Source organism: Calonectris borealis, chromosome 4, assembly GCF_964195595.1.
Source record: "Calonectris borealis chromosome 4, bCalBor7.hap1.2, whole genome shotgun sequence".
In the NCBI taxonomy this organism is placed as follows: domain Eukaryota; kingdom Metazoa; phylum Chordata; class Aves; order Procellariiformes; family Procellariidae; genus Calonectris; species Calonectris borealis.
In genome coordinates, this window is record NC_134315.1 from 27,741,005 (window position 1) to 27,757,891 (window position 16,887).

Here is a 16,887-nt window from a genome sequence, read left to right on the forward strand (position 1 = left end):
GGAGTAGGATCATGACTAATTATTTTATAAACATGAATACTGTTTTTTGGTATAGGCAGGGATTGCAGTGATTGTGTTACTGTTGAATATGCTTTACTAAATATGCTAGTCAGATTCACACGCTGGATGACTTTGAAGTCAGTGACTTTCAGTAAACGTCTCATGGATTATACAATCCATATAATGATGACAACATATCAGAAAATGCATATTTCTTAATAGAAACAGTATTTTGAATCTTCAAATAGCTTCAATGGCATAGGACAAACTATTTCAGCAATCTTACCCATTATTCAGGAAAGTATCTGTTAAAACTTTCTTAAAGTGAGAGATATATATATGTTTATTTGGACAGGTTTATATAAAAGCTAACTGCCGTTTTAAAATCAAGAGAGCTGCTTCGTACTTTATAAAGCATAAGAACTAATTTATCTGTGATGTTGAAAAGTACTTGTCAAATAAAAAGATGACTTAGCCTTCAAAAAATTGCTTATAGTATGGGCAATAGCGTTTGTTGATGCTATTCCTCATTTTAAAATAGTCCCTATGTTACCAGAAAAGGGGATTTGTTATGCAGTTGCCACCATCATAACAGAAATATATTATTTGTATCCATGTGCAAAAATGTGTTTGAATATTTTCAATAAAAATGTATTTTTTAAAATTTATTTTATTTCAGCAACGAAATCCTGATGTTCGTCATGTGGATTTGGAGATATTATAGATTTGGCAGAAGAAATCTTCAGGTTGCTACCATTTTGGAAAGAAGTCATGTAAAGGGCTGAAAAGCTTCTGAAATTGCAGTGACCTCAGCACCATACCTCACTTACTTTTGCTGTAGGCTTCTTGGACTGTTAGCACTGCTTCTGTTTCTGGAAGAGCGCTAGACTCGCAGGCAAAAATTTCCATGGCAGAATCAATTTTAAAAAGCTACTTGACTTAAATTCCACAGGAGAGTCTGTCAGAGTATATTTACTGCAATTCAGAACTTAAGACTTGAGGTTTAGTTAGGCAAATAGAGCTGCCTGAAAATATCGAACACATTTAGTTTTTTCCATTTGTGTCCCTTTGCAGTCAGTTTGCACTTCTTTAGTTTCTTTCAAGATATCATTAAAGGTTCTTGGGAGATATTAAGATTAGCTAGGAAGAGTTTGTTCCAGTGGAACCTGCCAACCTTAAACTAATTATAGTATTTCAACTGTGTGATTGTTTCACAGTTTTTCTTTTCTATGACATAAATTCTTTTAAAGAGGCACTGGCCTCCTCTCAAGTATCGTGACCTGGAAACGTGCTTTTTGCCACTGTTGTGATTACCAACCGCACTTCAGAAAAATAAGGTTTTTCTCTTAAATAAGGTTTTTCTCCTCCGTGGAGTCAGCTGTATGTGGTTAGCCAGAGTATGTTAAGTTACTGTGAAGAAATTACTGTGTAGAGATTTCAGTGAACTTCCTCTATTTAAATTTTGTTCTTTTTTCCCTACTTTGACACTTGTTCTCTTATTTGTAAGTATCTTCAGATGTAATCTGGGAGATATTTATGGTAGTGCTTATTAAAAGTTACCTGGCATTTTTGGCTTTTTATACTTTTAATAGGCTGTATTGCCAGATACAGTCTTTGCTAGAAGGTGTAAGAGTTGGAAGTTACAACAGTAAAAAATGTATTAGAACTATTTATAATTAAACACATGAATACATTGTATTTTTAATTTATTTACCTCTAGACATTATCTGTTATCTGAATTCTAAACCGCTTACTTTGTGTTTTTTAAGAATTGACCTTGCTTGTTTGGGGAAGTAAAGTAATTCTATCAGTGGTCCTCAACAATCCTGAGATAAGTGCTTAGAGTTTAAAACTTTGAAATGTGCAATTCTAGCACTGTATGTAATCAGCCTCAAGGCTTTCTGCAGTAGGCACCCAAGTTGTACCAGAGTCTTTGAGACCCATCTTCATTAATAAGGCCATGAGTACTGATCATGCAAGTTGAAATATAAGTGAAATAACTGCATATAAATAACTCTGAGGAAAATCCTTTATGTACTTCAACATATTTCAGTAAAATGAGAATTGCTTATGGGTGAGAGGTGGTAATAAGACCCTCCTAGTGACTCAGTTGCTGAGTATTGACTGGCTTACTGAAAGAAGAAATGTTGATATGAAACACAAGTCTTCGAAAGTCAATTTAAGATTAAATTATAAGCATCGCAGCAAATAATAATTGTGGAGACCAATATGTCCAGATTTGACTAAAAGCTTTTTAGAATGTTTTTTTTCATACTAAGTGTCACTTACTGGTGAATTATGAGAATTTAAAATAGCATGCCGTTTGACAACTGCAAAGCACTTTGCATGCTGGTCATTTTAAGTAGAAAAACATTCCAGAGTTTAGTTACAGACGGGACTTCACATGCAGTAATTGTGAGTAAAAGGGTCTCTTTAGTACCCTTGTCCATAATCCCTATTCACCGGTGGCTTCTTTATAGCATATTAGCTTATTATGGCTAATCCAAAAGAAGGCTTACTTTATCTGGTTTTCTCCTATTGTAGAACTGGTTAGTATATTTGAGCCTGATAATTTGAAATGCAGTTTAAAGGTAATTTGGAAGTGTACTGTATCAAGTAAATAAGGCACATTTTGGCACATTAAATCATTTACCTTTCTCCTCGCCCTTCCGTGTAAACTTCATCTCATCTCAGTATGCACTCTGCTGATGTTAGTCTTACTCATGAAGAGCACTGGAATCTGACAATGCATAACCTCTTTCCTTCTTCCTAGAATATTTATATGGATTTTGAATTTGAATAAACACTTTAATAAACCCATTATTCCAGAAATCTTAAAAACCTGAAGAGAAGTAAAACTGGGAAAATGTTCTTACTGAGGAGGGTAGTGGAGACAGCCAAGGTGATCTAAGTGGTTTGTATGCTGGAGTTACTAATGAATGAGTAGTGTTAGTATGCACTTTGCAGGGCAGAAATTTCACTGAGAGGTTAGTAAATGTTATCTTAATACTGAAGTGTTCCCATATCTTGTTTAAGAGGAGGCATGAGTTTATATTCTTACAGGACATCTGGTCCAAAAACCTATAAAAATGTTTTGTTATTCATCAGAGATGTAATTCGTATAAATTCGTATCTTAATTTCCTTATCTGAGTCAGAAGCAATACCCATCCACACACCTTTTGTTTGTATTCCAAGATAAAATTCAGATCCTTGTCTCCCAGTTACATTATTCATTATAGCATCACAATATGTTAAATTTAAGAAGCCAGAACTGGAATATTTTTGGGTACATAACAGTTGCATAGTTTGAAGACCCAGTTGCATTTTTAAAAACGATATGGATGGTGATGTACCACAAAAAGGAAGGCAGGCTGATTTTGGCAGTACCTTGTAAGTTTCCGTGTCTTGCAGTTGGATGAAAATATCGATTCATTGAGCCTTGTCAGGTTGGAAAGGAAAAGTAATTCCAAGCTGTTACATTTTAATATATATTATAATTTGCAGATTGTTTTTAACAGTTTTGACATTTTTACTGCTTTTTTTCTCAACTGTCTTTATGGTCTAAAACTCGAGGTGATGTGGGTCCAGTACTAAGTTTATTTTTTAGTGTTTTTGGGGAAAATGCTTAGGTAATACATTTACATGATAGAATCCTCAGAATTAAAGAAAACTTATAAAGTGTGGAGGAGTGGATTTTTTCTTTATCACAAATGCAATTACATAATGTTTCTTTTACATTGATTTTAAGGAAAAAGAGTGAGGATTTAACTAACAATAAAGTTGTATTCTAGGATTTTTTCAATTAAGGTGTGGTCTTTTAAAATCATTTATTTTTGTAGACTGGCCTTGCAGGTTCTATTTTTTAAAATTGTGTTTAAAGTACTACTGCCCTCTGCTTTGTGAAAGATTGCTTACGTGTTGCGCAATGTCTCATAATTCTGTAAAACTTGCGGTTTTTGAAAAAATTGTCTTAGTGTTCCAATATACTGAGTGATCTTAATGTATTTTAAGTCAAAGTTGGCTGGACACTAAGGATACGTTTTTAACCTCTAGAATTTGTTTTTCTATAAAAGATAAAATTCTGAAGTTATTATCTTTCCCCTGTGAATCAAGTCTGTGAATTTCAAGTCTAAATTGTCTCCTTTATACACTGTGGAATTCAGTATTTGATGTGGTCCCTCTCTACCCTTCCACTTTCTAAAGCATTTATTAAGCATATTGTAGTAGTAAATACTTTAGTGGACTACTGTATTACAGAGACTGTTTGCTGTGTGTTCTGGTCTAGAAGTAGCAAGGACTCAGGGAACAGGAGAACATATTTTTTAAGGACAAGTTGCATCCTTTATCCTCTGTGACTCATACTCAGGCTGAAGGTTTTTTAGCCTCTACTTTTCTCCTTCCTTGAATTCCCACACAGATTTTTTTTTTTAATAACTCTTACTTTTAGAGGAGGAAGCCATTTATGAGCATCTTGTGTTTTTAATAGCAGGGCTAGATGCTACTCTTGGTCTCTGGATTTTGTACTGTACTTGTTCATTGATAGTTGACAATAGTGACTGCTGGTTTGAAAGTTACAAATCATGTTAGCCAAAACTACCAGAGTTTTCTGATTCTGGCAGGTGCAGTTTTTTCAGCTATATCTGGAGACTCAGTTTTTATTGAGAGATTTTTACTGGCCCCTCTGTGATAAGGGGGAGTGCGGGGAAGAGTTTTAGGTATATTTTGTCTAGGTAATACACTGATTGCAATTCTGTGTTCTCCTTATTTGTTATCATTTTAGCTGACATCTTTTTTCCGTAACAAATTAAAAATTACGCATTATGGAAGTACTTCTACTAATGATGAGTGCATTGAATACAAGCTTCCCGCAAAAGAGTTTTTAGGCTTTTGTGTATTCAAAGTGTGGCAATTTTTGAAAATTCTCAATTAAGTAATCCTTTTTCTAAAGTTGATTTAGATGTGTTTCTTACAAAAGAATCCACAGAAGCATATTGTTTAAGATTTGAAAGAAAAGTATTTCATTTTATGGTCGTATGTTCTTAAGGCATTCTGGCTTGGTAGAATAGAACAATTGATTAATATTGACTCCTGTACAAAAAATGAACTTCTGTGCATGCCTAAAGGCTCATTGCAGAAGGGAATATAAAATGCTTTTTATCTTATAGCTTAAGTATTGTGCTGCTTCTATTCTTATTGTTAGCTCTGAATAGAGTGTACAACTAACATCTCTTTTGCAGTTTACCTGCTTAATGTAAATGAGAAGTCAAGGTGTACCAAAAGGACTTTTTTGTAGAGAAGTTGTGTAGCTTAAATAAGTAATTTTTCTTTTCTTGTTAGTGAGACACAAATATTAAAGTCAAAAGTAGACTATATTACATATAAAAAGAAATAGGAATCCAGGCTTTAAAGCACAATAGCCAGACTTTCGAAATGCATGTCCTTTGAGGAAAACAAAATGTGCCAGGAGCTCTAAGTGGTTGTATGGACTATAGAAACTGCAGTCAATCAGGCTTTGCTGAAGCAAAAGAAAAGAAACTATAACAAAGTGTGTGGTAAAAAGAAAAGAATACAAGGAAGGAAAAAAAATAAGGTGTTGAGCACTTGGGAATAGGAAAAGATGAACACAATCTAAAAAATGTGGCCAGAAATAAGAAATGGTGATTGGAGAACAAAAGAACAGTAAGAAATGGTATTTGATTAGAATAATATAAAACTGCATAAAACTACGTAGCATGACATTCACTTTCATTTAGCAATATTCAGATAGCTGGGTGATTCCTCCCTCCCACCCCCAGGAAAAACTCATCTTTTTTTCCCTCTAATGAAAATCAGTACCTCCGTTTAACTGTTTCCTAATACGGTATTCAGTCTTGCAGGTATAAACGTATTTGCTCTCTGAAAACTTAGTCTTATTGCTCAGTCTGGAGCTTTGTTGGTGAGGTATGTATTTGGTGAGTGGAGGGTGAGTAATTTTAATTGTGGACACGGGACATGGAGTGAATTAAAGAGAAAATGAATTGACTCCTTCAGCCAGAAAATGATTGAAGCACTGATTGAAGCATACTGAAAATGTTACGGAAAAAAAAAAGGTGCGGTGTTCTAAGGTCTACAGAATTCTTGTAATGGACTGTAATCATTGGTGTATATGTTAGTCCATATTTTTCAAGTTGCTTAAATACCTGTGGATAAGCAAGATTTCTAGTTAAATCATCACATTCTGAAAAGGAGTTAAAGAAAACATTCAAAACATAATGTGAAAAGGATGTACATTTTTTAAATACCATAGACAGATACTGTAACAGATTATGGTAGATAGGCAGAAAATTGTAGTTCTATCCTGTAATACACGAGGCTCTTGAGGACAATTTATTTTTTCTGTGTAAATCAAAGCCGCCAATTAAAATAAAAGGTCTTGGTTACTTTTTATAAGTATTACACTAACAGTAAGCCTGGTCAAATTTTTGTATTGTCAGCATTCATAGCGCTGTTATGGGGAGGTGTCTGTTAAAATAGTGGAATACAGCTCCACACTCTAGGATACATTTGATTTTTGTAACCTAAATTTAGACTGTATTTAAAACTTTTGAGGTTGTGATCAGCTGCTTTAAATCTGAAGACAGAAGAAAAAAAATATGCAATGTTGTGTAAATGATGTAATATAAAGGGTTGTTTTGTAAGTTTCTCTTCAAATTAAAGATGCTCAAGAACTATGTGCGAAGAAGTGTTTGAAAAATGCCTAAAGCATTTGGAAAGCATTTTGGCTATTGGCAAAACTGTATTAAAACTGAAAGTCGACACAGAGGATTTTCACTGGTGGTAGAACTTTCAAAGGGCAATCTCAAAGCTGAAACATGTTTTTCCATGCAGCCTTTCCATGCAGCCTTTTAATCAAATGTATTCCCCATCCACCCCCCCCCCCACCCCCCCCCCCATGTTTTTGGTGTATTGGCTTTTTCATTCTGTGTCTTGGTTACTTCATATTAGTATGGGGAAGTCATTTTGATTTGTGAGGTGTAGGCATTTAAGTATTTCTCTGCATATGTTCTTTCTTTTGTAATTATACTTGAATTCGGTACATCCTGTAAAATGTCTGGAACTTGTAATTATTCAGTAAAATGTTACATAGCTGGTAAAGATTGTGTTCTGTTAATTCAAACAATTTTATATATATTGTAAAGGCAAGCAATAATACAGGCTTTAGGCAGTTGCTGATTTGCTGTGTTTCTGAATTCAAAATGCATATAACAGTATTTTATGGATGCAAAACAAAGGTTATATCCATCTATTTTTACTAGTTTTTCAATTTGCCTTTGTGATGTTGACAGTACACACTCTGTTAAATAGCATGTACTCGGTACGTGAGCAACCTGCCTAGAATAGCCAAGCTACATTTATTAATACTCCGTACTTCACTGGCAACTGTGCCTTTCAGCCTATTCACCCCCACCCCCAAAGGGAGCAGTTCCTTCCCCAGTGCAGAGTAAGCTCTTTCTGCCTGGCTCAGAGGTCCCACTGGCACAGTCTCCAGTTTGGACTACCAGTCCTGATCCAGATCTAAGGATGACGTGAAGAAAGGTAGCAAGACCGATGGTTGCATGTCTGTGTATAGTCAAGGGTATGGAGAAATTCTGGAAGAGGTGGGGTTTATGTATTAGACTTGCATAGTAACTGTAGTTTGACAATCCCAGCAAAGCTGTCCAAGCCTCTTAAGAAAAAGCTAGGTATCATTCAGTTGAAATTAGTCAGCTTAGAAAGTATTTAACATGCTGTCTGGCTCACTAAAGTGCCACTTTTTATCACTAATACTGATGAAAACTGGTGATTTATCTAGTTACAGAAAGAACTACTTCTAATTGGGTTAAAAAAATCTGTATGTGGTTGGAAATAAAGAGACAAAAATGCAAGAAGCCTGGGTGATAGAGTGGAGAAACTTGAAAAACTCTGGAGTTTTTGTCTGTATGGTATCAGATATCAGAAATAAGGTGGTCAAGCAACGTATTTCAGGAAAGATTTTGCATATGCAGAGCATGTCTTGATTGCTAAAGATGTTTCATTCATAGTTAAGAGACTCCCTTTCTCAAGGGATTTTCTTGCAGGGACGCTGGACAGTAATGTGTGGTGTTCAGAGTGCAAAAGGCTGCGTGTCACAAACTCATCTCCCACATTCAGCAACATTATTTTTGGGTGGTGATACCATTGCCAACAGTTTTGGTGGTTGTTTTTGTTTTGTGTTTTGTTTTTTTGTGGGTTTTTTTTTTTTTTTTTTTTTTTAAATGAACCAAATGGCACAAAATCTGCCTGAGCAGGGAAGTGACAGATTTCAGGGCTTTGTCTGTTTGAGGTCAAGTCCAATATCAGACTGTCTTTTGGGCTGTCTAAATAACTGGGCAGATGATCTCAGCCATTTTGAAAGAGGGAGAGCGCTCTGTCTTTTCGCATTATGTAACCTGGAATCTTCAAAATCCTTTTTTTATTTGCCATTTGTGGCATTTGTTGAAGGGCCCTTCTTAAATAATTGTGTTAAATGGTTGGTAATGGGTTGAAGTGGGACCTTGCAGTCAGCTGGTTGGAGGTAATTTTAACAGTTCTGTTCAAGAATCAATTTTGTCTGTCTTATTTTATGGGGGACTTGATTAAAAGATCATGGAAAGTAAACCTTCCTTTACCATTTGAATTAAACTTTTTGAAAACCTCGAGAAAGGGACAAAATTTCTGCCTTCACAGAAGCCGTGCCAGCTTGGCCTCTAGTAAGTTACCTATATTGACTTACCCAAGTTCTATAGTGATTTTTTTTTTGTGGTGGTGTTTTTTTTTTTTTGTTGTTGTTTTTTTGTTTTTTTGTTTTGTTTTGTTTTTTTAATTTAGCCTCCTCCTGTTCTTCTGGTGCTGAATTGGGGCTCGGTAGGATCTTTTCTAGGCCTTCTTTCCTACAAACGAGGTGGCTTAAATGTTATTCAGTGCTCTTGTGTAAACTGATACTCAGTGTTTTTGAGAATTTTTTTTCCAGAAATACTGATTGAGCAGCAGTTTACTATTGAAGTAAATCAGGCCACTCTGGATACACAAAGCATTAAGTTTAGGGTCGAAATGTTTTTTCCAAGGCAAGCCGCAGTAATAAAGAAAATCTATCTTGCATTTGATGCACATACAAATACATTTATATGTGAACTTGTGTCTCTGCATGTATGTAGGTATCTTTGGTTGTAGATTTGTACCTCACTGATTGCGTTTCTCATGAAAGAGAACAGATATCTTAACAAACATAAAAATTAAATACTGTGGAAGAAGATTCTAATGAATTTGGACAATTTGGAAACCTTGATGACAGGAAGACATTTTAGGTCTGTGGCTTTGAGAAGACCAAACTTGTGGTGGTCTGTGTTCTGCCCTATGTTTTCATCTGGCTGCTGTCAGTGGCAGCTTAGAGAGGTTTACCAGACCTGTGGTTGAACCCTGTGTGGCTGCTCTTAGGTCTTTAGCCACTCAGACTGGCTGACGTTAGAGGAAGAAGGAAGGGAAAACTGAGCAATGAAACAGTTAACTTCACCAGTATATTAAGCAAGACACCTTACAAGGGGGTACCTGAGCTATACCATCATGTGTTACAGTGCAAGCTAATGAAGTTAACAGAAATGGAAGGGATGCTCTTCACAATAGGGAGAATTTTGAATAGTTTTATGATAGAGTTTATTGCTTTGATATCCTCAATCTCCAATGTACATAAAAGAAACAATTCTCAAGTGACTTGGATAGAGACGTATGGGTTTTTTTTACATTCTCTGCTCACTTTTCTTTGCTAGGGATGCATAATTTTGACCTCTATATGCTAAGGATAAATTAAAGGTGTGTCAGTGCTAATCCTTACCAAAAGCCGATGCCTAAGCAAGACATCCAGGGCTGAGCTCAGATGAATTCCTTGGTGGGAGAATACTTTGGCAGCTCTCAGTTTCTTCTGACAGCCCATTTCCTAGCCCTGCTACACCTGGAGAAAGGATCAAAAAGATGTATCCCCAGCAGAACAAAAGTGAGCAGAGAACAATGAAAGTCATATACCTCCCTCTTGCATGGTCTTCTTTCAGCCCTAGCCTTAAATGAAGGTTGAGGCACTGACAAGGCACCCCAAGCCTAGTCCTGCGGACGAGTTTCTCATGGGAGAAGTCTTTTTGCAGCCTTTAATTTCCTTCAGTGGGTATTGGTCTATTAAATACAAGAGAGAAAGAGGAAAATAGGAGAGGGATGAGAGAGAAGGAGCCACATTTGTGGTGGTGTTTTGTTTCTTAATGTTGAAGGAGATCTCTGCCTTCAAGATTTGGTCCCATGGTGATAGACATGAAATAATGTTTGCTTTGGTAATTGTTGAATTTGAATGAGGAAATGTTCTTCTTGCAAGTTATGGTTGTGCAAAATTTCCATGATATGCTTACTTATGACCCCAAACACTTATGTCTGTTGCTGCAGTGAAGCTCCTGAATAGATATGCTGTTCACATTTCTTAATTCTCTCGAGCATAAATATGAGAGCATTTGTTCTTTCTTCTGCCATTAAAGAAAGCCAAGCTGTCTTAGAACCTAAATTGACCCCAGCTTCTCTAAACAGCTCAGATCTGTGGCTTCCACTAAGAGCTTAGGTTTTGATCAAAGGAAATAGGTAAATACTTATATCATCTCATCACAGAGAACTTAGCAAAGGACATGACTGCTACTTTTAGCTAGACCTATGTGAAGCTTGTTGACTTTGACCCATTCTGCTCCTTCCCCTTTATGCCTTGCACCGATTTCCTTGGTTCTGACCTTCAGTATATACCTTCAGTCTCCAGGTGGTTCAAAACAAAGGTTTTGGGTGGAGGAGACTAATTCCAAAGTCTGTTCCAAGAGCTCCATCTGCTCAGTAGACAATTGGACACTTCTGGATGAGAAGGGGAGATGCGCAGCAATGCTCTGGCTAGTGTTTGGTGGGTATACGAACGTGCCAAGGTTAATTTTTTTTCTGGGAGATTAGTCTCACCCTGGAATTGTCTTCCTGATGCTGTGGACAGGAAAGGTAGCCTGGGTGTTTCCTTCACGTTCCTTTTGGCAGGAGACTGTTAGAACTGCTTGCTGCTCTGCTTCCCATTTTGGATTATCCTTTAGAAAAAAATTCCTCTTTCCATCAGTTCAATAAATAATTTAGTTGTTGGCTCTTTCAGGTTCACATCCTTTTGCAAGAAGACTTTTCAGTTTTTCACTCGTGTTATTGCAAGGCATTTTTGAAAAGTTTAGTTAGACTTTTTCTGCTGTACTACTGACCCTGCTCCTAAATGGGAACTAAATTTAATATTAAATTTTCTAATGGGAAACTACTTTGAGTCATTAGCAAACCCGTTTCTTTCCATTTTCCTACAAAGACTGCCTTGGTTGTGGCAATTATGTCTGCCAGATGAGTGGGAGAGTTTAAAGTGTTTTTAAGGACAAAAGGTTTTTTTAGCTTTTTCCCAACACTGTTATGTAAGCTCATGTCACTTTTTTTTTTCTCTTGACTTGGGTGATTAATCTGCTGGTGTGTTTTTTTTTTTTTCCTTAGCACCATACATCTGCAGTAGAAGCTGCTTTTATACTTGAGAAGTTGAAGAGTCTTTGGAGAACAGTTCTTGTATTCACAGGGCAAGGTCATATACAGAGATCTGCCAAGTATTCCAAGGGACTCCACGCTGCAGCAGGGAGGATTTATCCCTGGAGACCTGTTCATGTATGAACTTGCTAGAAAATAACCGAGACAGAGCCTTTGATTTAAATAGGCCCCACTCAAGGAGTGCTCCAGTCACATCAGTGGTATTGGTATCAGTAACAGATTTATATGATTGTCACCTGGAGCTGTGTTCATGCTTTCCTCCTGCTGAAGCACCTGGGGACCATTTGTAGTCACCCACAGTGCAGATGAGCGTAAGTGCGTGCCGTGGAAGGAAAGATGAGTTCTTTCTTCCCTGTTCATTTTGAGATATCATCTATGTGCACGTTTACAAACCAAAGCTGAACTTTGCAAGTCAGTACTCATCTTGTGTCACTGTCCATGCTGCGTGAGCTAGTTGATTGCAAAGCTGTGAGAAGAGAACATTGAGAAGGCAGTATCTTAAGGACTCAGATGTTAGGAAGAGCTGCTGTGCAAATGTAACTCAGTCTCATTCTGCCTGGGAGACCTTATGTCTACTCTGCAATGCTGCTGTTGCCCAGCGTGCCAGCCTCCTGCAGGAGGATGCTGCTCCTTCAGCAGTGATTTGGTATTTTGTTTTATCCTCATCACTTGATCTGTGGCCCGGTTTTATGCACTACATGCACTCAAACTACTCTGCAGGCAGGCTTGTTACCATCTTCAAGGGCTTTTCTGTTGTGCTTAGCACTATAGCTCTGGTTTTTCAGTAGCACTAATCTTCACAAAACCCCTATGAAAGAAGAGGTAGAACTGTCCCAGTTTCAGGTTGAAACATGCCACCTCACGCTGTGTTCCCTGGGACTCTGGCGTCCTGGTCTCCTCACCGTGGCGGAAGCAGTTCCTGTTCTGACACTCCTCCCTCCACCGGCTTGGGTCACAGAGGTGCCTCAGCAGAGGGAAGGTGGCAAAGAAAACAGCAATTCCTGCCCAGCTGAACTGCTGGGGCTAGATTTTGCAACTTAAAATAAGATTACAAAGACTTCTATAATGTGAGCTTGTTCTAAGTAAATGAGGTAAAAACTAAATTGCTTCATATGCATGAGATTCAATGGCTGACTTTCACCTTAAAAGTCCTTGTCAGGGACATCTTAGTACTTGAGCAAAGGCGTAACTGCCAGCAGTGGTGGGCCGTGCTTCTGAATGGAGCAGGAGCATGGTTTAATTATTGCCGTGCCCGTATGTTTAACACGTATTCGGTGGAAGAGGGACCAAATGCGACATTATTGAACTACACCCCCGAGCTGTGCTGCCTGTTTCCCTTCAGTTATTTCCCAGGCCTGGTCCTCCCCCATCCCAGGGACCTCTTCCTTACCCCTTCCCTCTGCCTGTCCAGCCCCAGTCGCTACCTCAGGCTTATCAGCTTCTTATAGACTCCGCTGTTAGACCTAATCTCTCCGGGGATCTTTCCAAGCTTCAAAAACCCAATTGCTGCCTCTGGTTCCTTACCTACGTGCTCTCCTTCCCTGCCCGTTTCCAGGCTCTGCTGCCCCTCGCTTTCCCCACGGCCCGTCCCCCTTCACTCCGGCCTCTGGGTCTACCCTCTGACACTTCAGGTCGTTGCCCAAAAGTCTGGGAACTCAGAGCTTTCCACAGAGAATTATAGTATTTTTCAGAAGGATTCATAGAATCATAGAATCATTAAGGTTGGAAAAGACCTCTAAGATCATCAAGTCCAACCGTCAACCCAACACCACCATGCCCACTACACCATGTCCCTAAGCGCCTCATCTACATGTCTTTCAAATACTTCCAGGGATGGTGACTCAACCACTTCCCTGGGCAGCCTGTTCCAAGGCCTGACCACTCTTTCAGTAAAGAAATTTCTCCTAATGTCCAATCTAAACCACCCTTGGCACAACTTGAGGCCATTTCCTCTTGTCCTATCGCTTGTTACTTGGGAGACCAACACCCACCTCGCTACAACCTCCTTTCAGGTAGTTGTAGAGCGCGATGAGGTCTCCCCTCAGCCTCCTCTCCTCCAGACTAAACAACCCCAGTTCCCTCAGCCGCTCCTCATCAGGCTTGTGCTCCAGGCCCTTCACCAGCTTCGTTGCCCTTCTCTGGACACGCTCCAGCACCTCCATGTCCTTCTTGTAGTGAGGGGCCCAAAACTGAACACAGTGTTCGAGGTGCGGCCTCACCAGTGCCGAGTACAGGGGCACGATCACCTCCCTACTCCTGCTGGCCACACTCTTTCTGATACAGGCCAGGATGCCGTTGGCCTTCTTGGCTCATGTTCAGCCAGCTGTCAACCAGCACCCCCAGGTCCTTTTCCTCTGGGCAGCTCTCCAGCCACTCTTCCCCAAGCCTGTAGCGTTGCCTGGGGTTGTTGTGGCCGAAGTGCAGGACCCGGCACTTGGCCTTGTTGAACCTCATACAGTTGGCCTCAGCCCATCGATCCAGCCTGTCCAGGTCCCTCTGCAGAGCCTTCCTACCCTCGAGCAGATCAACACTCCCGCCCAGCTTGGTGTCATCTGCAAACTTACTGAGGGAGCACTCGATCCCCTCATCCAGATCATTGATAAAGATATTGAACAAGACCGGCCCCAGTACTGAGCCCTGGGGAACACCGCTCGTGACCGGCCGCCAACTGGATTTAACTCTGTTCACCACAACTCTCTGGGCTCGGCCGTCCAGCCAGTTTTTTACCCAGCAAAGAGTGCACCTGTCTAAGCTGTGGGCCGCCAGCTTCTCTAGGAGAATGCTGTGGGAGACAGTGTCAAAGGCTTTACTGAACTCCAGGTAGACCACATCCACTAGGCGGGTCACCTGGTCATAGAAGGAGATCAGGCTGGTCAAGCAGGACCTGCCTTCCATGAACCTGTGCTGGCTGGGCCTGATCCCCTGGTTGTCCCGCACATGGCTCGTGAGCGCCCTCAAAACGAACTGCTCCATGATCTTCCCGGCACTGAGGTCAGGCTGACCGGCCTGTAGTTCCCCAGATCCTCCTTCCGGCCCTTCTTATAGATGGGCGTCACATTGGCAAGCCTCCAGTCGTCCGGGACCTCCCCAGTTAACCAGGACTGTTGGTAAATGATGGAGAGCGGCTTGGCAAGCTCCTCTGCCAGCTCCCTCAGTACCCATAGACTTGTGAGTGTCCAGGTGGCGTAGCAGGTCGTTAACTGCTTCCTCTTGGGTTATGGGGTGTTTATCTTGCTCGCCGTCCCTGTCTTCCAGCTCAGGGGGCTGAGTACCCTGAGGATAACTGCTCTGACTACTAAAGACTGAGGCAAAGAAGGCGTTGAGTACCTCAGCCTTATCCTCATCCTTGGTGGCAACGTTCCCCCCCCGCATCCAATAGAGGATGGAGATTCTCCTTGGCTCTCCTTTTGTCATTAACATACTTGTGAAAGCATTTTTTGTTGTCTCTCCGACAGTGGCCAGGCTGAGTTCTAGCCGGGCTTTTGCCTTTCTAATTTCCTCTCTGCACGACCTAACGAGATCCCTGTACTCTTCCTGAGTTGCCTGCCCCTTCTTCCAAAGGTGATAAACTCTCCTTTTTTTCCTGAGTCCCAGCCAGAGCTCCCCGTTCAGCCAGGCCGGTCGCCTTCCCCGCCCGTTCTTCTTGCGGCACATGGGGACAGCCCGCTCCTGCGCCTTTAAGACTTCCTTCTTGAAGAACGTCCAGCCTTCCTGGACCCCTTTGCCCTTCAGGACTGTCTCCCAAGGGACCCTCTCGACCAGTGTCCTGAGCAGGCCAAAGTCCGCCCGCCGGAAGTCCATGGTAGCGGTTTTGCTGGCCCCCCTTTTTACTTCACTAAGTATCGAGAATTCTACCATTTCATGGTCGCTAAGCCCAAGCCGGCCTCCGACCACCACATCTCCCACCAGTCCTTCTCTGTTCGTGAACAGCAGGTCAAGCGAGACATCTCCCCTGGTGGGCTCGCTTACCAGCTGCGTCAGGAAGTTATCCTCCACACACTCCAGGAACCTCCTCGGCTGTTTCCTCTCTGCCGTGTGGTATTTCCAGCAGACGTCCGGAAAGTTGAAGTCCCCCACGAGAACAAGGGCTAGCGACTGGGAGACTTCTGCCAGCCTCTTGTAGAATATTTCGTCTGCCTCCTCGTCCTGGCTAGGTGGTCTGTAACAGACTCCCAGCAGGATATCTGCCGTGTTGGCCTTCCCCCTCATCCTTACCCACAAGCACTCGACCTCATCATCACTACCATCGAGCTCTAGACAGTCGAAGCACTCCCTAACATACAGGGCTACCCCACCGCCTCTCCTTCCTCGCCTGTCCCTGCTGAAGGGCTTATAGCCATCCATTGCAGCACTCCAATCGTGCGACTCATCCCACCATGTTTCCGTGATGGCGACTAAGTCATAGCTACCCCGCTGCACAATGGCTTCCAGCTCCTCCTGTTTGCCGCCCATGCTGCGTGCATTGGTGTAGATGCACTTGAGCTGGGCTGCCGATTTCTCCCCCGACATTGGCGTGTGGTCCCTAGGCTCTTCTCTGTGATTACAGTAGTAGTAGATTAACGCAGTTTTTCTACCTGCGTTTCTCAGAATCACCGGAAATTATTTTGGTGAGGGTTTCACTAATAAGGGTTTTCACTAATGACGTTTTCACAAAAAATACAGTAGGCTGAAGTCCCTGATCTAGAAAATACCGGCCCAACCCGTTAGTTTTGCAACATTACAGGCACCCGAAGGCGTTGTTTTGTAATGGAAATATTTAGCGACCGTTTCTAATGGACGACACCAGCCTGCGGTCAGGCCCGTCTTGCTTCACAGCCCAGCAGAAGGGGTTTGCCGTGGTGAATGTTTGTCACTGTAATTCCTCTACAAATTGTTTGGGGTTGGGATTTTCTAAAGCGTTTAAGAGAACAGGAGACATTCAGCCATCACTGAATTTTGAATTAAAATGGGATTTAAACTTCACCGCTTGAAAATCCAGGTCTTAAGATTGCAGATGGGTACTTTCTCTGAGCCGTCTTTCTATCTAACCAGCGCATAAATATATGTGGTTATATTCTGAGGTGAAAATGATTTATATTATAATCGTACCTGAATTCTTCATAATCTTTCACTGTGCTTGCTGGTGCTTCCTACCAAACAAGCATTTAATGCAAAAGACAACCCTCTAGCTTTTGATATAAATCTAAGTCTGAAACTTTTAATATGTATTTATAGTGAGAACCAGTTGTGACAGCTGTCACACCGACACAACACCACCTATAGAGAAAGAGAGAGAGAGG

At 40.8% G+C, this 16,887-nt stretch overlaps 1 protein-coding gene across 4 annotated transcripts in view; it reads left to right on the top strand.

Annotated features, from left to right (window-relative positions):
- Window positions 1-7,135, top strand: part of SLC30A9 (solute carrier family 30 member 9) — a 62,212-nt gene extending 55,077 nt beyond the window's left edge. For all 4 annotated transcript variants that reach the window (XR_012673488.1, XM_075148982.1, XM_075148978.1 and 1 more), the window contains one exon: window positions 680-7,135. Coding sequence is in view for 3 of the 4 variants with exons in the window: in XM_075148982.1 (XP_075005083.1) it covers window positions 680-724 (45 nt within the window). In the remaining variant the exon portion in view is untranslated. The remainder of the gene's footprint in view (window positions 1-679) is intronic.
- The last annotated feature ends 9,752 nt before the right edge of the window (window positions 7,136-16,887 follow it).